Below are 26,184 nucleotides of genomic sequence, written 5' to 3' on the forward strand. Positions count from 1 at the left end.
AGATGCCATCCTTGAACTGACTTCTGTCTCCCTGAACCACTAGGATTCTTGAAGTAATCTTCACCGTCTTTATCTCGCTCAGGAATTTCCAATGTATTGATATCCAGAATGAGATTTAGATTAACTCAGCTGTACTCTCTCGGTCCATACAATTAGTGATTTTTACAGACAGAAAATAGCGGGCTGGAATAGCACAGATTACTGTTGTCAGCTCGATTGCTTGTTGAATTCAGTTTTTCATTTACTGCTTCAGTTCTCTTATTCAAAACTTTATCCTGAAACTTTGCATGCTATTGAGGTCTTGGGAGCGTGAATATCTAGCTTCTCCCTCCTCTTCTAAATAGAAGTTTTAAGTTTTCTGTAGTGCCGTGCTCGGCTGGTAGATTGCTTTAACAGCCTTGCTGCCAGAGGCGTTATTTCGTGTGCTGTTTTTTGGAGTGCTGGGAGGCGTCTCTGCTTTCACTGCTTCGAACACGTTGAAACATTGCAGTTTGGTCTCCACCTTGGTTTTATAACCTCGTTCCCATTAGACGCTTTGCCTTGCCTCTGTGCTCAGTGTCCTTGTCCTTAATGAAAACTCTAATTGAGTTTTAGGGATGCGGCTGATTGGTTTTAATCTCCTGCCTATGCTTACAGCGTATCCTCTTCCCTTTCCCTTTCTGGTCTCCTTTACTTGTATGGCTGAAGCATCTCTTGCTATTTTGTTTATCGTTTGCTGAGGTCTAGCACAGCTTGACATTTGGCAGTTCTTATTTTATCTCTGTACTACTTGCTGGCCTCTTGCTAATGAATCCTTTCCTCTCCGTAATACGTAGGCTCTTTAATTGTTCCTAATGTCCTTTCTGAGGTTAGTTCTGAGGATGCAGCTTTCAAATAGTTTTGCATCTTTGACCTGACAGAAATACTTAGATGGCTGCTTTCCCGTTGCTTATCTCCTTAGTCCACTTGATTTTACTGTCTTATTTAATTTCTCATAATTAAAAAGAGTGAACTTTGATTGTCTTACAACACTTACCTCGTTTTATCCTTAATTTAATATGAATGTGCTTGTGTGCACTCAATCCAAGGCAATTTCATATCACCAGCTCTTCTTAATGTCCTTGTTACTTGCCAAAACAAAGTCTAAAATAACATCAGCTCTTATTGGTTGGGAGACCCTTTTTGTGAAGCAGTCTGGCGGCGATACCGCATCCAGGAATATCTGGTCCTTAGGATTTCCATTACCTTGCTCTTCAGTTCACAGCTAAGAAACTTTTTTCCAAAAATTGATGTTTTTCTGTCATCTTTCTCTGAATGCCTGTTGGTGTTGAGTGTCTCAGTCCTTTCTCATGTTTGCAACAGCAGCTCTTCGTTACTTTACTGTGGCTTTGCCGTCCTTCTCCAGGAAGCCCACCTGCACCTCGTTTTGCTGGAGATCTCATCGTAGCTCAACATAGCATTCCTCCCTCCTTTCTCACAGCAACCCAGCAGCATTGTTCATCGGAGATAAAACCAGTTTTCCTCTGCATCCTGTAACAACTGTTGGAGACTCAAGTCCGCATTTTGCATTCCTAAATTTGGCAAACAGCACGGTCTTCTTCACAGAATCCCGGGGTGGTTGAGGTTGGAAGGGACCTCTGGAGGTCATCTGGCCCAGCCTCCTGCTCAGACAGGGCCACCTAAAGCCAGTAGCCCAGGACTGTGTCCAGGCAGCTTTTGAGTATCTCCAAGGATGAAGATTCCACAGCTTCTCTGGGCAGCCTGTGACAGTGCTTGGCCACCCTCACAGTCAAGACGTGTTTCCTGATGTTCAGACAGACCTTCCTGTGTCCCAGTTTGTGCCCATTGCCTCTGGTCCTGTCACTGGGCGCCACTGGAAAGAGCCTGGCTCCGTCCTCTTTGCACCCTCCCTTCAGATATTTGTATACATTGAGATCCACCTTGAGCCTTCTCTTCTCCACGCTGAACACTCCCAGCTCTCTCGGCCTTTCCTCATAGCAGAGAAGCTTCAGTCCCTTCATCATCTTTGTGGCCCTTTGTTGGACACTGTCCTGTGTGTCCATGTCTCTCTTGTACTGGGGAACCCAGAACTAGACCCAGTACTCCAGGTGTGGCCTCACCAGTGCTGAGTGGATGGGGAAGGATCACCTACCTCAACTTGCTGACCATACTTTGTCTAATGCATCCGTTGCGTGGTAAGCGAATATTGGTCTTCTTGGTGGCAAGAGCACGTTGCTGATCGTGTTCAACTTGGTGTCCACCATGACCCCCGGCTCCTTTCCTGCCACGCTGTTCTCCAACTGGGTGGCCCCCAGCACGTACTGGTGCCTGAGGTTGTTCCTCCCCAGGGGCAGGACTTTGCACTTCCCCTTGTTGGACTTCATGAGGTTCCTGTTGACCCGTTTCTCCAGCCTGGTGAGGTCCCTCTGGATGGCAGCACAACCTCCTGGTGCATCAGCCACTCCTCCCAGTTCCATGTCACCTGCAAGCTTGCTGGCGGTACGCTCTGCTGCGTCATCCAGGTCATTAATGAAGATGTTAAACAGGATCAGACCCAGTATTGACCCCGGGGTACACTGCTAGTTGCTGGCCTCCAACTAGACTTCATTCACCACCCACTGGGCCCAACCTTGACCAGTTTCCAATCCACCTCACTATCTTCTCATCTTGGCCTATATTTGCTAGCTCTACCCTTGTGAGGGCTGTCATGTCTCCGTCATAAAGAGCCCGGAACCATATAGATCTGCTTTTGGCCAGGATCACACTGTCCTTTCGGTCCATTCACCGTCTGGTATAACTGGCCTGTCGGATTTGATGCCACATGAAAGCTTTTCCGCACTGGATGGACACTACTCTTCTCACACCACCCAGGGGTTCTGCTTTAACTAATTTCTTTTCCCTCCTCACTGTCCTGATAATTTTTTCAGAGCAGTTGATGACTAGGAGATAGTATTATGAAAAGCAATGGTTCCCTAGAAGAAAAACTAGAGAAAAGTCAGTAAAAAAAGTATGATTTGTCTCCGGGACTCGCTGTGTCCTTTCAGGTCTTGTGCAATCTTCCATGGTGGATTGAGCTGCCCTCAATTGCCCTTAATCGCCGTCTGTGTTCCTACCTGTCCTTTCTGTACCTCTTTCCTATTTGCTTTCCTTGTTTTTTCCTTCTTTCTAAAGTCTTGGCTCTCTGTGGAAGTTTATCTCCAATAAGATAAAACAGAAGATAAATCACGGTATGGATTTTTGGGTCAAAGACTTTCTAGCAGTCAGTCCTTGACTGGGGTTCACTATAAGATTTAAAATAGAGCCATCCGGGTGGCTCCTCACTTCTTGACCTCTCTGCTTTCCTGACTGCTCCTTCAGCGCTCATCCCATGCTCCTTTCTTCTCAGGAGCAGTTTTTACTCGGACCTTTCCCATACTCCCTTTCTTATTTCCTTTTTGAAGTGCTCATCCCTTGTTTCGCTGCATAAAAGTTCCTGTTCGGTTGGGTTTAGTCCTTCGGGGCAAGCGGACTCGGTAATTAAAACTCCATGTTGCAGCATGGCCGGGATGCAAACTGGTTTTCTTCTCTCAGAGACTGCCTCCTGCAGTTCTGCTCGCTGCAGTTACACTTACTGAACTTTATGCAGCTACACGACGTGTTTCAATTTCCTTTTTTTGCAATCAGAGTGGTTTTGTTCTAAGAAGTAGGATGAAGTCAGTGAAACTCTGCTACTGCCAGACTGCTGGAAAACATGTGTGTGCGTCACCTTGCAGCTTACGCATGTGTTTGGTCTGTTCCCTTGCAGTGCAGCATCTCCAACTGGCATTTTGGGGGTTTTTTCCGTTGTTTGAATGTCGTAATAAACAGTCATTGTACAGACACTCTTATCCTGGCTTATTTTCAATGTAGATACAGTAGATCTATCTAAACAGAAGTGTTTCTGTATGTACAAAATCTTGCAACAGAGAACTTCAGAAATGCACAGTCTTTACTGCAGAGCAGTTCACCTACAATGCACATTCTTTTTGATAAAATATTTGAAACTTTATTCTGAAGTCCTTGATTGAAATCTGTCTCTCTTTCCCTCCCTTCTTGCATGTTAAAATCTGGACTTGGGAGAGTATAAATGCTCTTTTGTGTTAGAGATAGCTCCGTCCCTGCCAGTGCTGAATTCTGGCTTTTTTTTTCCTTCTTGCTCCACCTCTCTTCAAAACCACTTCAGTTCAGGGTTGGTTTTTTTTTTTAAGTATATTGGTTGAAGATGTCTTTCCCTGCCTGCTTTAATGACTTGAAATGATTATTTTGTAAAAGAACTAAAGCTGCGAAATGCAAGAAATCCTTCAAAATGCAGCAATCTGCTTCCTAATACCTCCTGTCTGAGTGGTTTCCGAGTATGAAGGCTACGTTGCGGAGCTCCCTTCAAACCTTAGCTTGCCAGGCTGTCTTGAAAACCCAGGTAAGGTCCTGTCAAAAACGTCTCGATGTTTCCATTCTCTCTGCTGACATACTTTGTCTGGCACGGCCCCGCTGACTTTACAAGCGTTGTGCAAACCGCACCTTTCTCTCTTTGGCTTGGAAAGCGCTGTCCTAAATATTCCGTACCTTCCCCTATGCACCCTTTAGGGAAGGACACCAGTGGATGTTGTTAGGGTTGAGGTTTTTCTGTAGTCATGTAAATGTAATGTGATCTTTTTCCCCACTGTTTTTTCTGTTTTCTTCATCTTTGCTCTAAGTTTGCTTTGCTGTTCTTTCAAAATACATCTCAGATTAGGAAAGAGCTGGAGAATACAAATAATCAGCTCCACAGTATTACAGTAAGAAGCAAGGAAATTCAGTGGAGAAACTCAGAGGATTTTTGTTCCTGGGTGTCCCTCCAGACAAAAGTCACCTCACTCAGAGCTGAAACTTCAGTTCTGGAGCTGACAAGTAGTTAATGGTGAGAATTCGAACCTCTCTTTGATATTTATATAAATGTCAGCAGTTTTTAGCAACGTTTAAACTAGCATTTACCTGGAGCTGATTCCAGTGAGAGAGTCCCTTTCCTGAATGCACAGAGGGGTGAAAATTAGAGTTGCTAATAGAGCTTCAACCCCCTTTTAATGGCTGTAAGCTTTCTGCTCCGTTACAGCTTACTGTTGATGGTGTTTTCTAACACTTGCTAAATACAAACTTGTGTTCTTGTCTTATTTCATCCCCAAAACTATTGTTTTCATTAACAATCTGTCCCGTTTGATTTTAGATTTTTTTTTTCTCCCAGATTCCGAGCCTTAGCTACAAAGCCTTTTGCATTGATCACTACTTTCTGAGTATGTGTAAGATGCTGAGGAGCTGATTAAGGAAAAAACACAGTTTGTAATTGTATCATTAACTGGCAATTGCCTCATCTCTTTCCCTCGTGTTGGTTGAAGTATTTTAATTTCAGTGCGCTTAAACGTTAATTATGAGCCAAATGCTTCAAGGAACAAAAAAGAGGCGAATGGATTTTGCAGCTTCTTGCATATGAAAGATACCATTTGCAGAATCTCTCCAGATACTCGCTGTGTGGTGTTTGCTCGGTCATTCATCGTCACGTTGGGCTTCAAAAAAAAAAAGAGTGCCACCGTGACTCCGTAGCGTGGCTGCGTGTGCTGCTCGGCGGAGCGCTGCAGCAGCATTGGACAGCTTCTGCTGTTGGAGGACTGGAAGTGTTTGAGAACAGGTGGGAGATTTTCAAGTCACTTGAATTGCTGCCTTCCACTCTGCTTTCATAAAGGGCTGTAGGGGAAAAATAGCTACAATAGCCTCTTCTGTTTACATTTTTTAGTTCCTCCAACTTCTGCGTGGGCTATTGAAGCTTTTTTCTGGGTGCCTCCAGTTGATTTAGTTCGGGGCTGTGGGTCTGTATAGCTTCTTCTGAAGCTTTATTCCTTCCTACACAGAAAGTTAATGCGCTGTGGTTAGCTTAATTCAGTCACATAATGTGTTGCCGTAATTATTCTCGATATTTCAAAATACGCTGTTTACCCTGATAGGAAAATATTTGTGAACCCACTCAAAATGTTGAGTTGCTGTCGAGTTCATCTGCTGGAATTGTGAGTGGTGAACCGAGAGGTGGAAACAATTTGTCTCCCTTAAACTGATCGCTGCTTTCCGAGGAGCTGCCAAGAGTTCAAGTGCAGAGACTGTACCGAAGGGGAGACTTGAAAACGGAGGACAGCCTCAAATGTGCCATAATGAAATCAGCCTTCCGTTGGCAGCGCTTGCTTTCGGTGGTGGCCCGGGTGACTGTCACGAACCTGCGTGGAGGCACTCGCCCGTCCGTGGGTGGCCCAGCGTGCCTGCTGCTGCGCGTCCAGAACCCAGTCGCAGGGAATGAAATGTAAACCTCTTGGATGATGTCCTTTTTAATGAACTACCTTCCTTTGGGGCCCTCCCGTCACTGCCTTCTGCCGCTTTTGTTCCCTTAGCCTTGGCGCGGGCATCGCCGGGCTGGCTGCCTCCAAGTTTGGAAGCCAAATCCGCGTTTTAGTGCTCCTGTTAAGAGCTGCACTGCTGCGGTTGAATAAGGTTTCAAATAGATGTGGGAGCAGATTCTGCTCTGAATAAAACTTGCAGAAATGACACTTTCTTGGATTAGAGTGCTTTGTATACTAGACCTGTGACTGCTAATTTTGATACATATTTATGCCATTTTCTTCTTTCCTTAGTTGTTGGTCTAAGGGAACAGCTTAAACTCTGCTTATTCCCGTGCATCAAAAGACTTCTGCTCTGCCTCTCATTGCAACCGAAGGGTTTGCTGTGGGATTGTATTATCTTCACTGACGACCTGCGAAACAGCACTCGCTGGTTTACAGGGATACACTGAAAACGTACGTAGGAACGCGAGGCAGCAGATTCTCGTCACATCTGTTTGGCTTTGCAGAGCTGGCAATAACGTGGTAAATGCGTCTTTTTCTTCAGCCGGTAGATATTTCCTGTGGTAGTACGTAGGCGAAGTTCACGTGGAGCCGTATGCTGCTGCTGTCAGCTGGATTTCAGAGTAGAGATGAATTATAAACTAGACTGAGATTCTTCTAAGCGAGGGCGCTCCGGCTGATTAAAGCAGGCTCATTTTCTCTTATGCTGAACGTGGCTATTTCAGTGGGAGATAGTAGCCAATATTTTATAGAGTGCCAGGAATTACATTCTTCAAAAGTCTTGACAATCCTCAGACAAAGCTCCTACTCTGATCTTTATCATCATTATTTTAATATTTCATGGTTCTTGTGTCCGGCTGTATGCAAATACTGAAATCTTCCCAAGTTCTCATTTTTCAAAGGAAATCTTCTTCATTAAAGCGGTTTTGGATTAAATTTCTTCTTCTGATGCTCTTTCCCCATTCTGCTATTTTTATTGGCAGCATTACCCATAAAACAGGTGGTCTCCATTAGCATGGATCTTAATACCAGCTTCAATTAAGCTTTTTTACTTGCCATTCGGTGTTTAATGTGGTTCGGGAAGCATTTGTTGTCTTGGAGAGCTAAATGATGGATGACACTTTGCTACAGCCAAGGAAAGCTTTGGGGTACCCTTAGCTCCCGCCAGCTGAGGCAGCCGCTACCCCTTAGCTTAAAAAGGGAGGGATGTCGGATCCCACGCTTCCACCTTCCTTTTGTTTTAGGCTTTCGCCCTCTTTAAGGTGACGTGCCTGTAGCCAGCAGTGATGCCCTCTAGGGTTACCTCTTTGAGGTTTACAGCCTAACTAAAAGGCTTTGATAATGCACGTAATAAGATAGAGAGAAGAAACCAAACCGCAGTTAAAAAGCAGAGTCTGTAACTAACTCTAATACCCTGACTCGTCTCTGGAGGAAACATTAGGCATTTGATACAGGGCATAAATATCCCTGAGGGCTGGACGTGGCCCGTGGTGGTTTCCAGCCTTTCTGTACATTAATGTCGTTCTGTAATCAAAAGCCACAGGCTAATCGAGTGAAAGCTCTCGGTAAGGGTACAAGGAAAGGGAAAAAACCTCTTCGTTGTTGGCCAAAGAGAATAAAATACATACAGATAGGTAGTGATTGCTTTGATAAAATAATTATGTGGACTTGAAACCATACTGAGGACAGTAATCTTGATAGCTTTCCTGCCAGGTCCTCAAGTGTGCCTCGTGCACCTTTAATGAGGAATAGATGTAGGTGCGGAGATATAATCATCCTTAGCTCTCTGGGACTCTTCTGTTCCAAAAACGTTCTTTTTCTTTCGCTTCTGAAAACACTGGAATGCCAAAGTTGTTTGCTAATGATGTCCCTTGCCTTTATTTAGATACAACCGCAGGTGCTTTTGAGCCTCTTTCACTACATCTCTCTCGCTGTGGTGAGAGGTTTGCTTTAAACCGAACAATGAAACGTAAATCAATTTGTTAATCTAATGAAATTGTGCTGTTGAATGTAATTACTTTTGGAGACATGCAATTACATGCTGATTTTTCAGAACAGGCAAACTGACATCTTCTGCTGGGGACAGAAAGACTTAAAACAGAACAGTTAAATGATACTTTAAAACATGAAACAGCTGCTTCCTTTTTGTCTGCCCCTGCCTTCTTATTTTTGGCATCAACCGATGACATTTTTCTCCTTTTAGAAGTTGTTCCCTTTCATATTAAGTAGTATTTTTGTTAGCAGCTTCTTAAAGCCTTAAAAACCAGGGTTTCTCTCCAGGGCACTTAACCCTTGCTAGGATGTGTTGCAACTTCAGTACCTTTTACTGGAGGTGGCGGCTTCAGCAACCTTGAAAATTGCTCACGCTAAGCCTTCCCTGAGCGCTGTATTGTTGGGGGGGGGTGTTTATCCTTTTTACCCAACTGTTGAAATCGTGGGGGTTTAGATGCACAACTTGAGCTCTGCTTGGCACCACCTGCAGTAACTCACGTATCTTTGTTTGCGGGGCTTATTGTAATAGCTTCGTGTAGCATTGGAAGTCTGCTCGTGTGGCTGTTCCAAAACTTTAGCTGCATAAATAAGAAGAGTTATAGGAGACTGGAGAGATAGAGGCTGAGATTCAGATTTAATAATACCAGGAGGATTTCTTAGGATGAGGGGTTTTTTGGATATGAGAATAAGATATGTATGGATTGTCTTACTTTTAAGGAACCTGATCTCTTTTTTTTTTTTTTTTTTTTTTTTTTTTTTTCCCTTTTCTTTTTTTTTGTCTTAAGATGCAGGACCAGGAAGTGTAATATATTAAAAAAAAAAAAAAAAACAAAACCAAAACCAAAAAAACCCAACCAAAAGTCGAATTAATTTTCTGTGGAAGTAAAGTCCACATTAGGCAATTAATTTCTCCTGGGTGAGGCCCAGGGTGATGATGTGCTGGTAGCTTACAGCTACTGTACTTCAGTGCTGAATAGCTCTTCTTGAAAATACAGTGTGCCACTGCTGAATGTAAATGTAAACCTCAAGTTCAAATATATTTCAGAAAACGAGCGATGTGAGCCATTGCTGGGAAGCTTTTACAGCTACCAAAAGAGCTAGATTTATTTCCTTCTACGAAAGCTTATTTAAAGAGTCAAAGAATAGTAAGCAGAGTTAATGAAGAGGAAAAAAGTGCACTGCCAATAAAATACAAGAAGCCAGCCTACCCAAATGCAACAGTAGATACAGCCTGGCTCAACCACGGGGGAAAAATACATCCCGTTCTAACGCAGGGTGACAAAACCAGAAAGCCTCTGGCTTGTTCAGCGAACAGCCCTGAAGACAGAGCCACCAGCCCTCCAATAACAGCTCTCAGATGGCTCTGTGGGTCTGCTTTTGCTAAAAAGAAACCGTTCCTGGAATGTCCCTAAAACTTCTTTTTCCCCCCCTTCACTTTGTTGCCTGACTGCGTGTCAGTAAGTTTGTTCCCACCGTATTGGCAACTCTTGCTCGCGGCCGCGTGGGGAGTTGGGGTCAGGGCGGTGTCGTACTGCACAGCCCAGTGTAATAATAAATTTCTGGGGCAATTGGGGTTTTGCTGGTTTTTTTTTTTTCTAAATAGTTTTTTTTTTCTTTTTTTATTTTCGTTAATGATGAGCGTCATGTGTAGTTACTTCTTCAGTCTGCTTTGCATGCAGCGCTAGCTCCGTCCCGGTTCCTACGCCTGGATGCAAAGTCTCTTTAAAAAGTTAGGTGAATATTTTGACCACGGGGATTGCAATAAATCACGCTAGATTCGTTGGTCAGGTCAGTTTTTTACTGGGAAGGTTTTCCTGACAAAACAGTGAAATACACGTTCTAGGCGTTTAGTGATCGATAATAACGACCTCTCCTTTTTTTAATGCTGGTGTAAGAGCTTATATAGAGAGGTGGTTCGTTTTTCCCTACCCAGCAGTGGTATTTTTTGTCATGTTAAGATTTCCTTAACACAAAACCATAGCCAAACCTCTCAACAAATAAAACTTGATGACTAAAACAGCCCGGCCTATGATTTCTGACTTCACAGCTTTCCAACCTCCTACTGCCCCTGCGTAACGAGGCAGCCCTTTGGTCGGCCCTTACGTGAGCTCGCCCACCCTGTGCTCCGCAGCGTAAAGTTTCCTTCCGAAGTACCTGATGTTTTTCCTCTGGTTTTATGTTGGATACGCCCATCAGTTCTCCAGCTCATGGGTGTGCAGTGGAGAAAAAGACATTTGTTGAAGTTCCCAGCGTTTTATTGCGTAACTGTGCAAGTGCATCACTTGAAAGTTCAACCCATTTTAGGATTCTTTTAAATATTGCATGAGTTTTGGGTTATTCTGTGTTCTTTTTTTCTCCGTGCAGATAGGTAGTTTGTTGGAAGTTAGCTGGTGGGGTCTGTGTAGTACTGCCACTTCACGTAGTTATGTGACACCGGGTTTGGAACAGCGTGTGGCTTCGCTATTGTGTAATAATGTGAGAAATGTTGTCACTAAAAGGCATTTTTATTTGGTTAGTTATATAAATATATGTTTATTTTAATTTCAACTCTCTATATAGTTTATAATATATAAATATATATGTGCTTATTTTACTACTTTATTTTATGAAGGATATAAAATCCTTAGAATTTCTGTGGAGACTTCTGCAGCTGGCGTATCGCCAGCCTTTTGTGATACAGACTGATAAACGTTTTAAATCTCTCACTCCGTATGATCCTTAAAAATCAATCACAGCTTCCTCAGCGAAGGAGACAGAGGTTCTTTCCTCCACTAATACCACTGCAACACCGAGCTCTGTCTTGGCATCTCTTTCAGTGTGTTGTGCGGTCAGAAATGATGCAAGACGTCAGGTTTTGCCCGTTTCCATCTGTCAGCTATTTTGCAGCCTAAAAAAAAAAAAAGTGATAGTATGGATTTAGCTTCTTTACTCTTTTTATTCTTGATTCCCGCTTCTGTGCTTAAATTGCAAGCTCTTTAGGACAACAACTTTTATTCCTTTTAAGCTTTTGGCACACAAGTACTTGTAGACTGTAAAGCTCATCTTTTCGCTGGACTTCCAGGGTCTGAGAGAGTGTTTGAGCTGTGGTGTGCTAAAGTTCTAATAGTTTCCACGTTGAAACTCTCCAGAAATAGTTGGTATGCTGACGAACGTAACTTATCCTGCGCACAGATGGTGTCAGAGCTCCGCTCGGCACGAAGCCAGGGAACGGGATCCTTCACAAATCCTGATACTGGAGGGAGGTACTTGAGGACTTGCAACTGGGAAGAGTGGGGTGTTTTAATGCTAGCGGCTCGCTTTCTGTGCCTAGTTTTGGCATTTTTATATTGAACTTTTCTTTTTCTCAAAGTAGCTCAAAACTGCCTTGTCTCCAGAATAATGGTTGCAGCTGCGTATAAATCCAAATCCGTTTAAAATACGGAATACGTCAACATTTTTCTTTTAAAAGACCCATACGGTGGCAAGAAAGCTCACTGTAACCAAAATGCTATTCTCAGCTGCAGATTATAACCTCTTTTCGTCGTTCTGTGGCACAAGCAAGCTGCTGAGCGAGCTGAGCTTTGCTGCTGGGACTTGTCTCGGGGTGCGTGGCCGGGCTAGTGGTCGCCGCTGCCCCGCGAGCCGCCGGCCAGCTGTCGGGCGTTGGGGCTGACACACGAGTGCCGTGTCCCGGCTGCCACCTTCGAGGTAACTCGAAACAGCTTGGCAGCATAAACACATCTGAGGTCCAGTATAAGGGTTGGTATTTTATAGAGGTTTTTCAAGAAGTCTCCTATTTTTGGACTTGTTGCTTTTAAACCGAGCAGTGGAAAATGTGCGTAATTATTTTTTTTTTTTTTTTTTTTAAATTAGGGAATTTATTGCGTGGTTTTTCTCAGCTGAATTCCCCTTAAAGGAGTGAAGTCCTGACCTGCATTTCATGTAATAAACAGGACCTTTGAGCAAAGGGGCTTTTTTCCCTCGTTAAACATTTCAAGTAGAAATGGCACAACCTTTTTGGGCTGTGCTTGAGAAGGCGCTACTGTTGCTTGGAGGTTGTAGAATTAAAACAGGCAACATAAAGGGTTGCTGCAAGAATCCCCTTTTGGGTAACTTCTTCCAAACCCCTAGGTCAGTCTTCAAGGTTAGGTGTGGGCAAGAGTTTGTTAGGCACAAGAAATCCCTTCTTGGACAACAAAAAGCACTGTGGGAGTGAGTAGTTTGGGGGCAGGAGCAATGTGGCAACATCTCTCATAGTGTTTTTTTTTAAATCTGTTTTTTACCCTTTTCCTTTTGAATTCCAAGCATAAAATTTGCATTCAAAGGTATACAGCTGGACATCTTGCCAATACCTAGATTTTGAGAGGCCAACAGTAAGTAAAGATATTTCTCTGCAAGCAGCATGTGAGGTTGGGAGAGTCTTGATCGTTTGATTCTGTTTCCAAACCCTTACAGTGGTTTAAAGGAATTTATTTTCTATATCTGAAGTCTATGGTGCTGTTTACTGCTCAAAGTGATTAATGTTGTTCGTCTTTGTCGCCAATTGATAGTAATTTGCCTGAACTTAATTGCTGTTATCATGAAATATGCTATTTTTAACTTCAGTCTTCAGAGTGAGTTATTATGTAAAAATTCAGCAGAATTCAACAACAACAGGTTGAAACAACTGAACAACCGTTTCAGTTGCTTGCAAGAACCCAAATGAGGCAGAATTATTTGTCCACTGTGCTCTCTGCTTTGGGGAGGGATAGTACCCAAGGCTTGAGGGGAGTTGAAGTGCACCTCAGAGGTCCTCTTCCCCATGGAAATCCACCTTCCTGAGTTTTCAATTCTATCTTGGCTGTCTCAGCTTGTTGGGTCTACTCCTCATCCTCCTGGATGCTGCCTCTTCACTGAATGTTCCCTCAAACTTTGCAAAGCCAACGGGGATTTCTGCTGAGGTTATTTTAGAAGTTGCTACCTGAATTTTTAATTCCGCCTCGGCTGCTGTACGTACGGAGTCACCCGCGAGGGCGGCCTCGTTGCTGCAGTGCCGAACGTGGGACTTTGGTGGAAAGCCACCGTCTCGTAGATCAGCCTGAGCAGCTGCACTTCGTGTTTCTGGGGCAGAATTATAGGTGTGGGTTCCTTCTCTAACCCTCCTTGGAGGCTACTCCTGGTTGAGAGGGGAGTTGAGAGAGTACCCCTTCACCCATTGCAGCCAGGTTTGTCAGAAGTCATACTCCTTTCATACCACCCACGAGCGTGCTGCTGCTGTTCACAGCAAGGCACAGCGTGGGAGCTCTCGGGAAGGAGCATCCAGCAACTGACCCCAAGCTCCAGAGAGTTTACAAGGCTGGGAATTCCTGCCTGTATTTTCCTAGAGCCTGACACCGCCGCCGGTGCCTGCCCAACCCGTGAGATTCACCACCACCACAGCCCTACCTTTGGTGTTACTTCAGCTGCTCCCTCTTCTTGCCGTAGCTCTGAAAGCAAGAGCTAGGGCCTTTTGTTTTGTATTTATTTGTAGGTTTTTATTTACTGTTAAATTTTTATTGTTATTTTTGCGTTTATTTTTCTGTCCTGCACCTACGATAGCCTCCAGTTACCTTACCACCCTTCTCTTGCCATGACCGTTGCCACCTTCAGCGTGCGGACAGGATAGAGAGTGGATGCAGAAGAGCTCTAGAGGAACAGATGATCTTTAGTTTTAAGGTCTTTGCCTGACATTCGGAAGGACTGAGGTTTTTCTGGCTCTGCCTCAGGTTTCTTGTGGCGTTCGGAAGTGCGTTACTGTAATGAGTAGGTGTGCGGGATGTGATCGGAGATTGCTGTTCCAATTATGGGACTTTCCAGAACATTGTTTGCTGGTGCATTTTAAATTTAGATGAGCATCTCTGTTCAACACCTGGCTGTTTATTGAACCAATACTTCCCCGTTCGTCAGATTTGTGTGGTGATTTTTCTGATGAGGCCAAATAGGGGACTAAATCTTAAGCCCTATTTTTAATTTAGAGGCAGCTATGCCTGTGTTTGCTCTGCACAGCAATCTGAGAGTTTGCATGGGGAGACAAAGCGTATATAATTGGCATTTCTGAGCCAACTGCTGACTGCAGCCAATTAGCTGAAAAGTGACAATTTGTGGCTACTGCAGTAAGGTGGCACAGTATTGGAATATAAATTGATTTCCATCTCAGTGTAAGTTCAGAAGTGAACTAGTTTTTATATTTGCACAGTACCAAGTGTTTGTGCCATAAAGCTCAATGGCTTAGTTAGTATTGCAGCAAGTGAGGAGTAAGTCATTTATCTCTTTCATTGGTCCTTCACACAGGAGCAACGTGGCTCATAGTGGTAGATGTGAAAATCAAATTTTAGAGGAGATTTTATTTTTACTTGTTGTGGAATGTCAATCTGAGCACGTGAACCTCTTCAGCTGCGCCGAGTTGGCCAGAAGTTTTTCTTCTACAAAACCTAAAGCAGCAGTCTGTTGAGCGTGCTCGGGTGCAAATTGGGTTTTGAGCTTCTGATGAGCAGTGAGTAGTTCCTGTAGTGCAAGCAGGAACAGATCAGTCTGGACTTCTGTCTGGGACTTCTCTGCTTTCTGTGATCCACCTCTCCTGGACCTTTAAGCTGTCAGATCAGCTGGTGTTGCAGTTATGGATGGTTATCCCTTATCAAATGTCTCAGCTTTCACTTGAGCATCACAACTCCTTCTGATGTCCACTGTCAGGCGTATTACAGACTCTCTGGGATCTCCCACGTCCGAATCACGCTCCGCTTCAACCTGTCGTGTGTCAGTTTTTCAGGTACAAGTAATTGCTGCAAGAGCCTTTGCTGTGTGATCTGGTTTACTGTACAGCTGCAAATACACTGTACACGCTTGCTGGGTAATGGGAAATACGGGAACAAACGGTTAAAGGGAGAGCATGGATGGACACTTGGGCAGCAGCAGCACTTATGGAAGGGTTAAAATGGTGGTGAAATCATGGTCTATAACAAGCTTTGCTTCCTTCCTTTAGGGATGCAAATATCTTTTTTTTATTTTTCCAGAGTAGGTGCCTTGTGTCTGCACTTAACTGAACATTAGCCCTGCGCAGAGGCAAGGAGTTGTAAGGCTTCTCTTCCCTTCTGGAGATTCAACATCCACATTTCACTGTCAGGTGTCTTCATTCGCTGAAATCTGCGTTCCGTTATCCATTTGTTAACTTGCCAAATTGTACTTGGTGCATCTGAATGCAAACAGCTCGGGCCTTGACTGAGATGGGGCATAGTGCTAATCACCCCTTTTCCAGCTGAACATGGACCAAGGGCAACTGATCCCCTTGCATCCAGAAAGAAACAATCTTTTGGGATACTGTGACACAAGGCTCCCGAGACAAAGCTGGGATATGTTCTCCTTCTAGAGCACTGACAATTAGAACAGGGTTTGTTAGGTTATTTGAAGATTAAGGTTTTTTTTCAGTGATCAGTCATCCTACTGCATTTGCCTATTACCTTTTACACCTAGATTACAAATTTAATGCTTTTTTTTTCCCTAACATTTTGTGAGGTGTTAGCCCAAGTTCCTAGTCCCCAGGATCCACCGTAATGCGAAGAAGTAAAGAAAGAGCAGGTATTAATAAACTTGTTCTTTCCAGGTAACTCAGAGGGTGGGTAGTCTGACTTAACCTGCTCTTCTGTACTTTGTGATTTACTCTATGGCCTGATGTGAAAGGTGGAAATAATTATAATAATGAGGCATTCCCTCCGTACCTATATCCTAATGTTAGGACATGTTGGTCAGGTCTCTGACTGGATTTAGTTGCCTTTCAAGGCTCCTACAGCCTGAATTGATCTGATTAGGGGACTGGAGCATCTCTCTTTTGAGGAAAGGCTGAGAGACCTGGGGCTCTTTAGGCTGGAGAAGAGAAGGCTGAGAAGGGACCTTATCAATGCTTATAAATATCTAAAGGGCAGGTGTCAAGAGGATGAGGCCAGGCTCTTCTCAGTGGTGCCCAGTGACAGGACAAGGGGCAACGGGCACAAACGAGCACAGGAGGTTCTGCCTCAACATGAGGAAAAACTTCTTTCCATTGAGGGTTACAGAGCCCTGGAACAGGCTGCCCAGGGAGGCTGTGGGGTCTCCTTCCCTGGAGACATTCAAAACCCGCCTGGGTGCGTTCCTGTGTGACCTGCTGCAGGTGACCTTGCTCTGCCAGGGGGGTTGGACCAAATGATCTCCAGAGGTCCTTTCCAGCTCCAACCATTCTGTGATTCATCTTAGCCAAGTTTGCAGATTTGTACTTGGGGCAGGGAGAACAGGGATGCAGGCTGTGTAACCTGCTTGTCAGGCTTGTAACGGGAGCTTTTCCTACACTTTGTTGCTCTGGATCAGACTTATAAAAAAATTAAGGTCTACTTTTAAGCTTACTACCACATCAAAGCGTTTTGCAAGTGGTCCTTGTAATCTCGAATCCTGGATTTGAGGAGTTCTTCCATTCAGTGAAGTTCTTCCACGATTTTCATTGAATCCTCTAAGCTTGTAACACTGATGCATGCCAGCCCAGTTTCCAGGCTCTCTGTGCTTCTTGATGCTGAAAGCAAATTTAATAAATCAGTAGCCGCTTCCTTTTTGTTGCTCAACATCTGGTCCAGTGTCTGTGTGCCTTACCACAAGCGTAACTGCATTCAGTCCAGCAGTGTGGTGGAATATTCAGTGCCTAAACACAGCCATGGAGTGCCACGAGGATGGCAGATAGGACATAGGACCTGTCAGAGGCCCATGCCCTTCTGGAGCAGCAGCTGGAGGCCAGGTGAGATGTTCTAAGGCAGCTGGATGGAATAGGTTACCCCTGTTAGGCAATGAATGGAGCATCAATGGAGTTAAGAGGATGGGGCCAGGCTCTTCTCAGTGGTGCCCAGCGACAAGACAATTGGCAACAGGTACAAGCTGGGACACACCAAGTTCTGCTTGAACGTGAGGAGGAACTTCTTCGCTCTGAGGGTGGCAGAGCACTGGAACAGGCTGCCCAGGGAGGTTGTGGAGTCTCCTTCCCTGGAGACATTCAAAACCCATTTGGACACATACCTCTGTGACCTGCTGTAGGTGGTCCTGCTCTGGCAGGGGAGTTGGACTAGATGATCTCCAGAGGTCCCTTCCAACCCTTGACATTCTGTGACTCTGTGTGATTCTAGTGCATCCATGAAACAAGGGCAAGGATGCACTGTGGAAATTTAAACCATCTAAAGGCTTACAAAGTCTTCTTGTGCCTCAGGTGTTTAATGTCCCATTATAGATGGAGGCTTAGCTGAGGAACGGTTCAGATAATCCTGTAGTAGATACCTACAGTGGCCAGCTGAATCACGGATGAGGTTTCCACTGGGTGTAAAGGGATGATGGGCATATACCTCTGTGTTCCTGCATTTAGATGTCTTAATCTGTGTCTGAATCCCATAAATCTCATCTGCAGAGGTGAACAGATGCTTCTTGCTGAAGAGTTGTCCTGGGAGCTAACATTGCTGATGTGATTTGAGAGCCACCTGCCCAAAACCAGTCACCTTGCCCTGCCTCCTCCCTTGGGTTGCTGCTGGGTTTGCCTCATCCCTCGGTGAGCTGGGTCAGCTCAAATTTACCAGCAAAAAAGCCCTGCATTCCTACAGTTAGCGCTCTGCTGGCTTAACAACTTGCCTTGGCTCGTGGCAAGTGTTCACAGAACATGTGAAACAGCAGCAGCAGCATGTGGCAGAGCCGAGACCACCTTTTAGGCGGTGGAGCTGGATTGCTGGGTTGGCTCCGTTTTTCCTGAAGCCTCACCTCCGAGGCTGTTGGAGTTGGCTCGCTGCTCCTGCGGCGTGGAGAGCACCAAGAACAACACGCGTTTTCTGCCATGTGTTTCACGAGAGCATGTTGTGTTTTGTGTTTAAAGAACTGAAACGGGGAACGATGTTTCTCTTGAGCAGAAGAGCAGTCTTTCCCCCATCACTATCATAGAGGGCAAAATGAATGTTTTGATGACTTTGGCATCGCTCAAGAATACTTGAAAACCATTTGTTTTTCAGCTTTGACAGAAGCGCAGGCACTCAGCATTCAGGCCACGGCATCCTGTTACTGGTGTCTGTATTCTCCAAGGTCAGATTGAATCCTTGCCTCTAACCATGGGAAAAAAAAAAAGTGGAGATGCTGAGGAGGAAATAGAGGAAGATGTACAAAAATGTCATCTGCCGCTTCTTTGGCTGTTGGCTTTATCTCTTTGGGAGCCCTTGGAGCTCCTAGCCTGATTTCAGTCTTACGTGCTGATTTTTTTTTGTTCGTTAACTTTGGCACCGGGGCTATATTTAAATACAAAGCAAAGCAGCCTGAAATCTCTGAATTTCTGTGGTTTTCAGTGCTGTGTGGTCCCGTGGACGTTCGAAACACGAGTGCCGTAGTGCTCTCCCACCTGCTAGGTGAGGTTAATGGATCTAGCAGTAGGGACCTTTTGATACCTTCTGAATTCACAGCAAGCACCAAACTCCAGTAGCCTGCTTCACGGTGAGCCTTCTCTGTTGTACTTCTCTGGTTTCATAAGTTAATTAGGCTTTTATTTTTCTCTCCTTTGCAATTCTATTCTGGGAGTGTTCCTGTTGAAAATCTCATTTCCAATTTCCCTTTTTCCCATCCCTAACATGAAGTAGGCTTGAAAAGAAAGGCAGCAGTGATGCGGATTGAGTCACTTTATACAATAGTGGAGCAAGGCAAAAATACGGCGTATAAATAATCCTGAATTGTTCGCAGGGAAAGAAGAGTTGTAGAAACAATGTTTTCTGTGTGTGTTTGTGTTTTTTCGAGCATTTAGATACCCAAAACGTACCAATTATGTTATGAAAATGCCATTCTTGAAGTGTTCTTCAGTACATTGGCAGTTCTTCAATTAAAGAAATTTAGATTAGGAGTACTAACATTATGTATAACATTAGAAATTATTTGGGTTTGAGAGAGATTTGCTCCATCCCCATTGCAGCTAATAGTTTGGCTTCTGTCTCACTAAAATAACAGTAACTTCCAGCAGAAGTGGAAGGAGTTATGATGTGATGATTTATCTGTAAATCTCTTTATTACAGGTAAATGAGAGGAGTTACTCAAATTTATTTCTTGATATATTTAACGAAAAAAAATATTTCTACAGAATTTCTCACTGGGTTGGTGATACTGATTTTTCTTAGTGATATGTGAAATTCCAGTACTTTTGAGTTCAAAGCACTTGTAAATGAAAAGAACAGAGGCTTAAATAACTTGAGATATGGTTGCATTGGCAGACTGAAGATGAACTTATGTCAAAATAAGAAGCTGACTAAGAGTCAGCTGGACCCATTTTTGTACAAAATTATTCTCTTGAAATTATTCTCAAGTTTCTTTTCTCTTGAAGCACAAACTTGGGTACTAATGCAAACCAGTCCCTGGTATGTAATTGTCCCAATTTGTTTGCCAAAATTTCTATCAGTCACGGGCTGTAGTTTCACTCCAGAAATACTTTCATAGAATCACGGGATAGTTTGGGTTTGAAATGACCTTAAAGACCATCCAGTTCCAACCCCCTGCCCTGGGCAGGGACACCTCCCACCAGGCCAGGTCGCTCCCAGCCCCATCCAGCCTGGCCTTGAGCCCTGCCAGGGAGGGGGCAGCCCCAGCTGCTCTGGGCAGCCTGGGCCAGGGCCTCACCGCCCTCACAGGGAAGAATTTCTTCCCAAGATCTCATCTAAATAATTCTTATAATGGAATTATATTTTTATCAGCCCATATAGCCAGCTATTTTTGTTCATCTGGAAAGCAGCCACATTTTTTTGATGCTTCAAATGATGTGGCGTTGGAAAGAGCATGATGGGCTGGTAAGCTTTTTCAGGTACCTTTTCAGATTAGGTAAACACAAGCTCTCTAATTTCTGTAATATTCTCTGGAATTCATGTAAATATTTTTCTGATCTGTTTTGATCTTAACTACTTAAGGGTACTGCATTACTCCTAACAGCATAGTATGAAGCATCTTTGAAGGACATGTGTGTTATGAAAGTGGCAATTTGCTCTTGCAGCGGAGCTGAAGTTCTGCTCGGTTCCTGGAGATCTCCCAGTCCCCAGCGCGAGATACATGGTGGTTTCCTGCAGTTACAGTGCTTATTCCTTTGGTACAAAACTAGATTTTTGAGAATGGATTCTACTGTTATTTAAACTTCATTAAAAATCCATGCTGCTAAGAAATTTGTGCCATATTTTTCCTGTATCCAGAATGAACTGTCTACTTTTGACAGCTATTTCTAACCAAACTTTCTATGTTACTGAATTAATTAAGTCCTAGGAACAGATTATATTAGCGGAAATTAAGCTCTAAGTAAGCAAACCATTAACAATTATGATACTAAATTGCCTGTGACACGAATTGGTCAGGTTTAATAGCATGAAGTGTTTGGGGCTTGTGAGATGTAAATTGCAGAAACCAACCTAGGCTTTTTTTTTTTGATCCGTGTGTGAGGCACAGATCCTCAGTTGGTCTTTGCAGGAGAAGAGCTCCAACAGGTAGGCGAAAGAACCACCACTGGTAAAGCATTTCTAGCGCCTCCGTGTGAAACAAACCAAATTTTCCTTCTCTGTTGTATCTGTTTCCTACACTTGCCTTACCAAAAAATGAGAAGCCCTTCTCTGGTTTCAAGATGAGTTTGCAGTCTCATTAATCTTTCATAGAATCTGTCCTTTTTTAATAGTAGCAGATACTTGATTCTTCCTCTAATTGGAGCAAGCTTTAGTTTCCATCACAGAAACCGGTCCTAATGATTGTCTGCAGAGGACTGGCCTGTTGAGGATGTCTTTGTGCTTTTAATTTTCTTTTTCTGCAAAAGGGTTTATTAAATATAAGCTGTTGATACGTCATAAGGCCTTTGTTTTGCAATGCAGCTTTTATAGTCGCTCAGCACCATAGTTATTCTCAGACCGTATTTCTGTGCGCTGGATGTCTTACGTGTTTATATTTTGTCCTATTGTAGCAAGAAAATTTTTCGCCTTCAAGAAATGCCAGAATAGTTGTGTGAATATAAAACCGCCTCGGTCACCATGCACTGAATTTTAAAATAAAAAGTGAAATCATACTCTCTTTTTCTAATCAGAAAGCTGTTGGGAAGCAAAAGCTGTTTGTAAGGCAAAAAATCAGCAAGAAACCATGTGTTTTCTTGTCTGTTGTAGGCAGTGATATTGAGGTCACAAGCATCTGGACTGCAGCTTTCGAGTTAGCATTGCAGTGAAACAGAAGTTATGCACTGTAGAGGAGCTCTCAACGTAAGAGCATTTCAATATATGTATAAGAAAATTATTCTGGTCATCTGTACCAAGATACAGTGGATGTTTAAAAGCAAATATGATAATAGAAGGTGTTCTAGAGCAACAGAAACCCAGGCAATAACTCATTTTGCATATATTCATGATTTTTTGAAATATGACTTGCTGGGAGGAGAGATTTGTATTTATGCTAATGGTACCATAACATGCAGTTTCTTAAGGAAAAAAGAAATACAAATGACGCCTTGAGTGAATTAAATATCCATGGAAAGCTTTTGAAAGTGCACATTGCAGTTTAGTTTTGAAAGCAATGCAGTTACTTCGTGAAAGAGTTAATGCCCTGTTGTGGTGCCAAGATTGATAGTCGGAGGAAATAGGAGGTACCTGGAAAGAACTTCTGATTCCTAATATTGCAGCAGTTGCCTTTCTGTTGGCTTGCCTCCCTCCTGCTTTGTTATTTTTAACCAGGCTCCCTAATCTTTCCCTTTGCCTCTAACCACCTCCCAATTTCCTGTTCGCTTCTTCCCTCTGGTTTTTGTCCAAAATATCCAGTTGTTTTTCACTTTTCTTTGCAGTTTGAGTGGATTGCAGGAAAGTGAGCTAAGATGAATGCCATAGCTGTTTTTACAGTATCTATTATCTTCTGTGTTTCATGCCTTTTTGCTGCTCTTGGTGTAAGTTACTTGTTCAAGGAGATTTTGATGTACAAATATTGTTTGAATAGGAGCATGTGGTTTGGAGTTTCTAACGTTGTACTTTGGGTTGCTGTGTATACCATAATTAATTTTATTTTGATTTTTAGCTCTATGAAACTTCAGTCTTCTAACTTTTCGAACTAGTAGTTAATGTGCACTGATGACTGTTCCTTGCACATTGTTGGGAGAGAGAGGTGTTACTGGTTTAGATTCGGTTTTCGGATATGTGATTTCAAAATAACGTGAAGCTGTAGTTTGTTTTCTTTTCCCTCAGAAGATTTCAGTGCTTTTTCACAATAATGTTCAAAAATGTTAATTGACTTAAGTGAAGACATATTTCACTGAAATTTTTTGATCCCTGCCACAATGCATCTTAAATGTGAATTTTCTTTTCAGTGAGTAATGGAAAGCCTTCTCTTTTCTTTTGCAGATTGCGTTCTCACAACACAGCAACTTTATGGACTTGGTACAGTTCTTTGTGACGTTTTTCAGGTACTTTTCATTTAAAACAGCTAAACGGTCCTTCTTTAGGAAAGATCTTTGGGTTTTGTTTTTCAGTATAGCGGTTGGGGTTTTTTATTGTTTTGGGGTTTTTTTACTTAAACGTCCCGATTACATCCCAGCCTGTGTTTAAAGTCTTTACTTAGAAATGTTAAGAAAATTTTCTGCCCATCTTTGCAAATGCATCTTGTCCTGTGCATGCAGGGAAAGGGAGGTTGGGGGTGGGGGAGGCTTTTTGAAGTGGAGAAGTTACTTTTAAAATGGTGTAGAAGATACCTTCTGAGTTAACCCCATCGTACAAGTAGTGTACGACTTACAGAAATGGCGGACGCTCCCACATCGTCAGACACAAATCAGAAATTAAGGAAGTGTTTCTGCGAAGAGTTAGGCGTGGACTGGTTTCAGGCTCCTTAGGGTAGCACCTTTTGATTTTAAACTGAGCTCTGAAAATATGTCAAGTTAAACACAAACATACGTTTCGACGCAGTCGAAGCTAAATACCCTTCTGTCCTTCATGAGCTGCTTGGTAAAGCTCATTTCTTAGCGTGAAGCAAACCGATGATGCTTCCCTAGGAGTCGGAACCAACAGAAGCCATTTGGGTACTTGTTTCCTCTTCCATGCTCCAAAAAAGTATAGCCCTAACAAAGAGGTTAAGTGTCTCCCGAAGCATAGCAGGCCAGCGGTTGAAGGTTTCAAAATCTAATGTGTTAGCCTCTCGTTTAGGAACTGTTAATGCTCCACAAGTAGAAACCAGTCAATAAGGAGAACTCCCTCAGGAGGGATATACCTAGAGTAAACAGTACTCCAGGTCTTACAACCTGTTTTAAAGTAGGCAATATTACGCCCATTTTAAAATGAGCAGTGGGAATAATATCTTGCGTTAGATTCCATGCTAAATTTAATTAAAGCAAGGAGCTCCAGATGGGTCCTTCAGCCAAGTGTTTTATACAATTTGGTTTAGTTTGTAGCTTTTACAGAGCGGAGTGTGCTTTAATGCAGCCCCAGGTAAGCAGGAGGCTGGAACCACCACCTTGTTTCCATTGATACGGAGTAAGTGTTTACTCCTGGATCAGACTTAACACATTTGTTACCCATCGCAGTCAAGATCTTCCCTAAAAATCTTTTTGGCAGGGTAGTTACTTATAAGGAGAACTGACAGGGAAGCAGTTGGTTCCTCAGTTCCTTTTTGATGGTGTAAGATCCATCCACGCTTTGAAAACAATCCATTAGTTCTTTACAGACCCAGCTCCACCTGCATATGAGAGTTTGAAACTCTTCAATGTGAGCGATTCCCCCAGTTCCACCATTGGAAGAGAATCGCAGCTTGAAGCAGACGATTGGTGCTTTGTATATCTTGATGAGCACATGCAGCTGAAAACATATGTCCAGAAGTTAAGCAGGTTGAAGAGAGTCAACGCTGATTTTCCTTCCCTCCCTCACTGCTGTCAGATGAGGAGTAATATTGCAATATTATTTAACATCCTAAGATGCCAGAGGAATAAGAACGTGTGTATTTGGGAGAAGACAGTTTATTGGTGTTTTCCAGCCAAGCATTTAGAATGCACTAAAAATTCTTTGATTCTTTAACTGTAACTACTGCTAAGTTCCTCTCCCAGTATTTTATTTTACAGTCACTATAACTCACTAAATAACCAGTGTATTAGAACAGCATAATTCATCTCTGCTGTTTATAGGGGAAACTATTGAAACGCTTACATTTTTAATGCTCTAGGGTGCATTTCATAATTACAGTTGAATCTGAGTTAGACCGTAAATAAGTAATATCTGATAGCCCCCTGTGATGTTAATGAGATAGGATTGGCTGAAAATTTGCATGCTAAGTAGAGGCAATGAAAATAATTTCTGGAAAGCCTAAAGACTGTTGGTCAACCCCCTTGGAGTTTCAGGCCACCTCTAACTCAAAAACTGAGATACATTATCCATTCTGTCAGTGCAGTGGACACAAAACGAGGCTTTGTTCTGGGAAATGGATGTTTAGAATGACTTTCTGTTAGCACCTTCAAGGGTCTTACATCGTTTTGCCTTTCTGCAGACAGTTTGGGCAAGTTTTCTGTGCTGGTGATGTTGTGGCACATTTCCATCTTCTAGAAGCCACCTTCTCCGCTGCGTTGTAACCCCATCTTAAACGCGCTCTTCTGCCGTGCTGCTGGGAAAACCAGCTGTGCCTTGAGAGCTGCATGGGGATCCGTGCAGGGAAATGAGGGGGTTAGGTTTTCAGGTTCACTGTGATGATTTAGGTCAAGCCAGTCCCTCCAACGGGCCCTGGAGTGCAAACTGGATTGCCAAACTCCAGCGCTGCTGAATTTATGGACTATCACAGGCACTGGATGGACTGATTATGAGACGCAGAACGTTACAGAGAAGGCAGGAACCTGGCTGTGCATTTAAACAACTTCAGGCAGTGTGGAGCAGGACAAAAGGGTGACTGTTGGGTTTGATGGCCATTTCATTTAAGAGCTGGGCTACAGTGGATCAGAGGGGTGTGCCTCACATTTAGAGGTGCTGTTAGACTCTTGGAGCTCCTTCTGGAGTCAGTGTTCAGAGAAGAAGGTGTTGGGGTGAAGCGAGGCGTGTGGCTGTGTGTTACCGCTGTTCTGTTCTGCGACATGTTAATGTTTTATTTTAAGCGAAGAAAATGTCAGTGGATAAAGCTTGGGTAGAACGGTGAAGTTATGGGGTCATTAATATTGCATTATAATTGGAGCCACAGGAGAAATGATATTCTAACCGTTGTTGACCTTTGCAAAGCTAAATGAATTGTAAGCAAACTGTGGTTTTTCTGTTTCCTCCTCTCCTTTTCATAGCCTAGCTCTTTAATTTACAAATCTTGCTGCTGTCTTTCAGCAGATAGTTTGAGCTATTTTGACGGTCTCCAGTAAAATGTTTTTATTAGTATCTGTGCTTCCTTATCTTCTGAAACATCTATATATGCCACCACACCTATCTGTAATATGTATTTCTCACCAGTGTAGTTTTGCATGGAGAAGATGTGAAAATATTTATTATTTTGAATATTTGGCCTTCTAAACTCATATTGCTCACCAATGATCCTTTTTCTTCCTTGTATTAAAAGAAAAAAGGTGCGTCCGTGTTTCTTCTGTGCTTCTCTGCTTTATTGGCCAGTTCTGTAGAGATTTGTAAGAGGAGTATTAAGAACAGTTTGAATGAAATTAAGGATGTGTGTGAGCAGCAGAAGAAACTGAAGAACAAGAGTTGAAAGCATGGCCTGTATTCTAACTGGTCACACAGTTGGCTGTAAAGCAGTCAAGGATTGGCAGCTTGTCAGGAGGAGACCTCTTGCTCTGAAACTAGGAGGGTAGCAGCAAGGTCACAGCACGTCACCGCTGCCATTCCTTTTCCTAGAGGAGCAGCCCTAAGAAACTCAA

General features: G+C 43.3%; 1 protein-coding gene across 1 annotated transcript in view; it reads left to right on the forward strand.

Annotated features, from left to right (window-relative positions):
- ATRN (attractin) overlaps nt 1-26,184 on the forward strand; it is a 154,250-nt gene that overhangs the window by 91,008 nt on the left and 37,058 nt on the right. Inside the window, exon 25 of the mRNA XM_086464912.1 lies at nt 22,706-22,767. Coding sequence (XP_086321038.1) covers nt 22,706-22,767 — 62 coding nt within the window. The remainder of the gene's footprint in view (nt 1-22,705; nt 22,768-26,184) is intronic.

The sequence above is a fragment of the Leptosomus discolor genome, chromosome 4 (assembly GCF_034619465.1).
Source record: "Leptosomus discolor isolate bLepDis1 chromosome 4, bLepDis1.hap2, whole genome shotgun sequence".
NCBI lineage: Eukaryota > Metazoa > Chordata > Aves > Leptosomiformes > Leptosomidae > Leptosomus > Leptosomus discolor.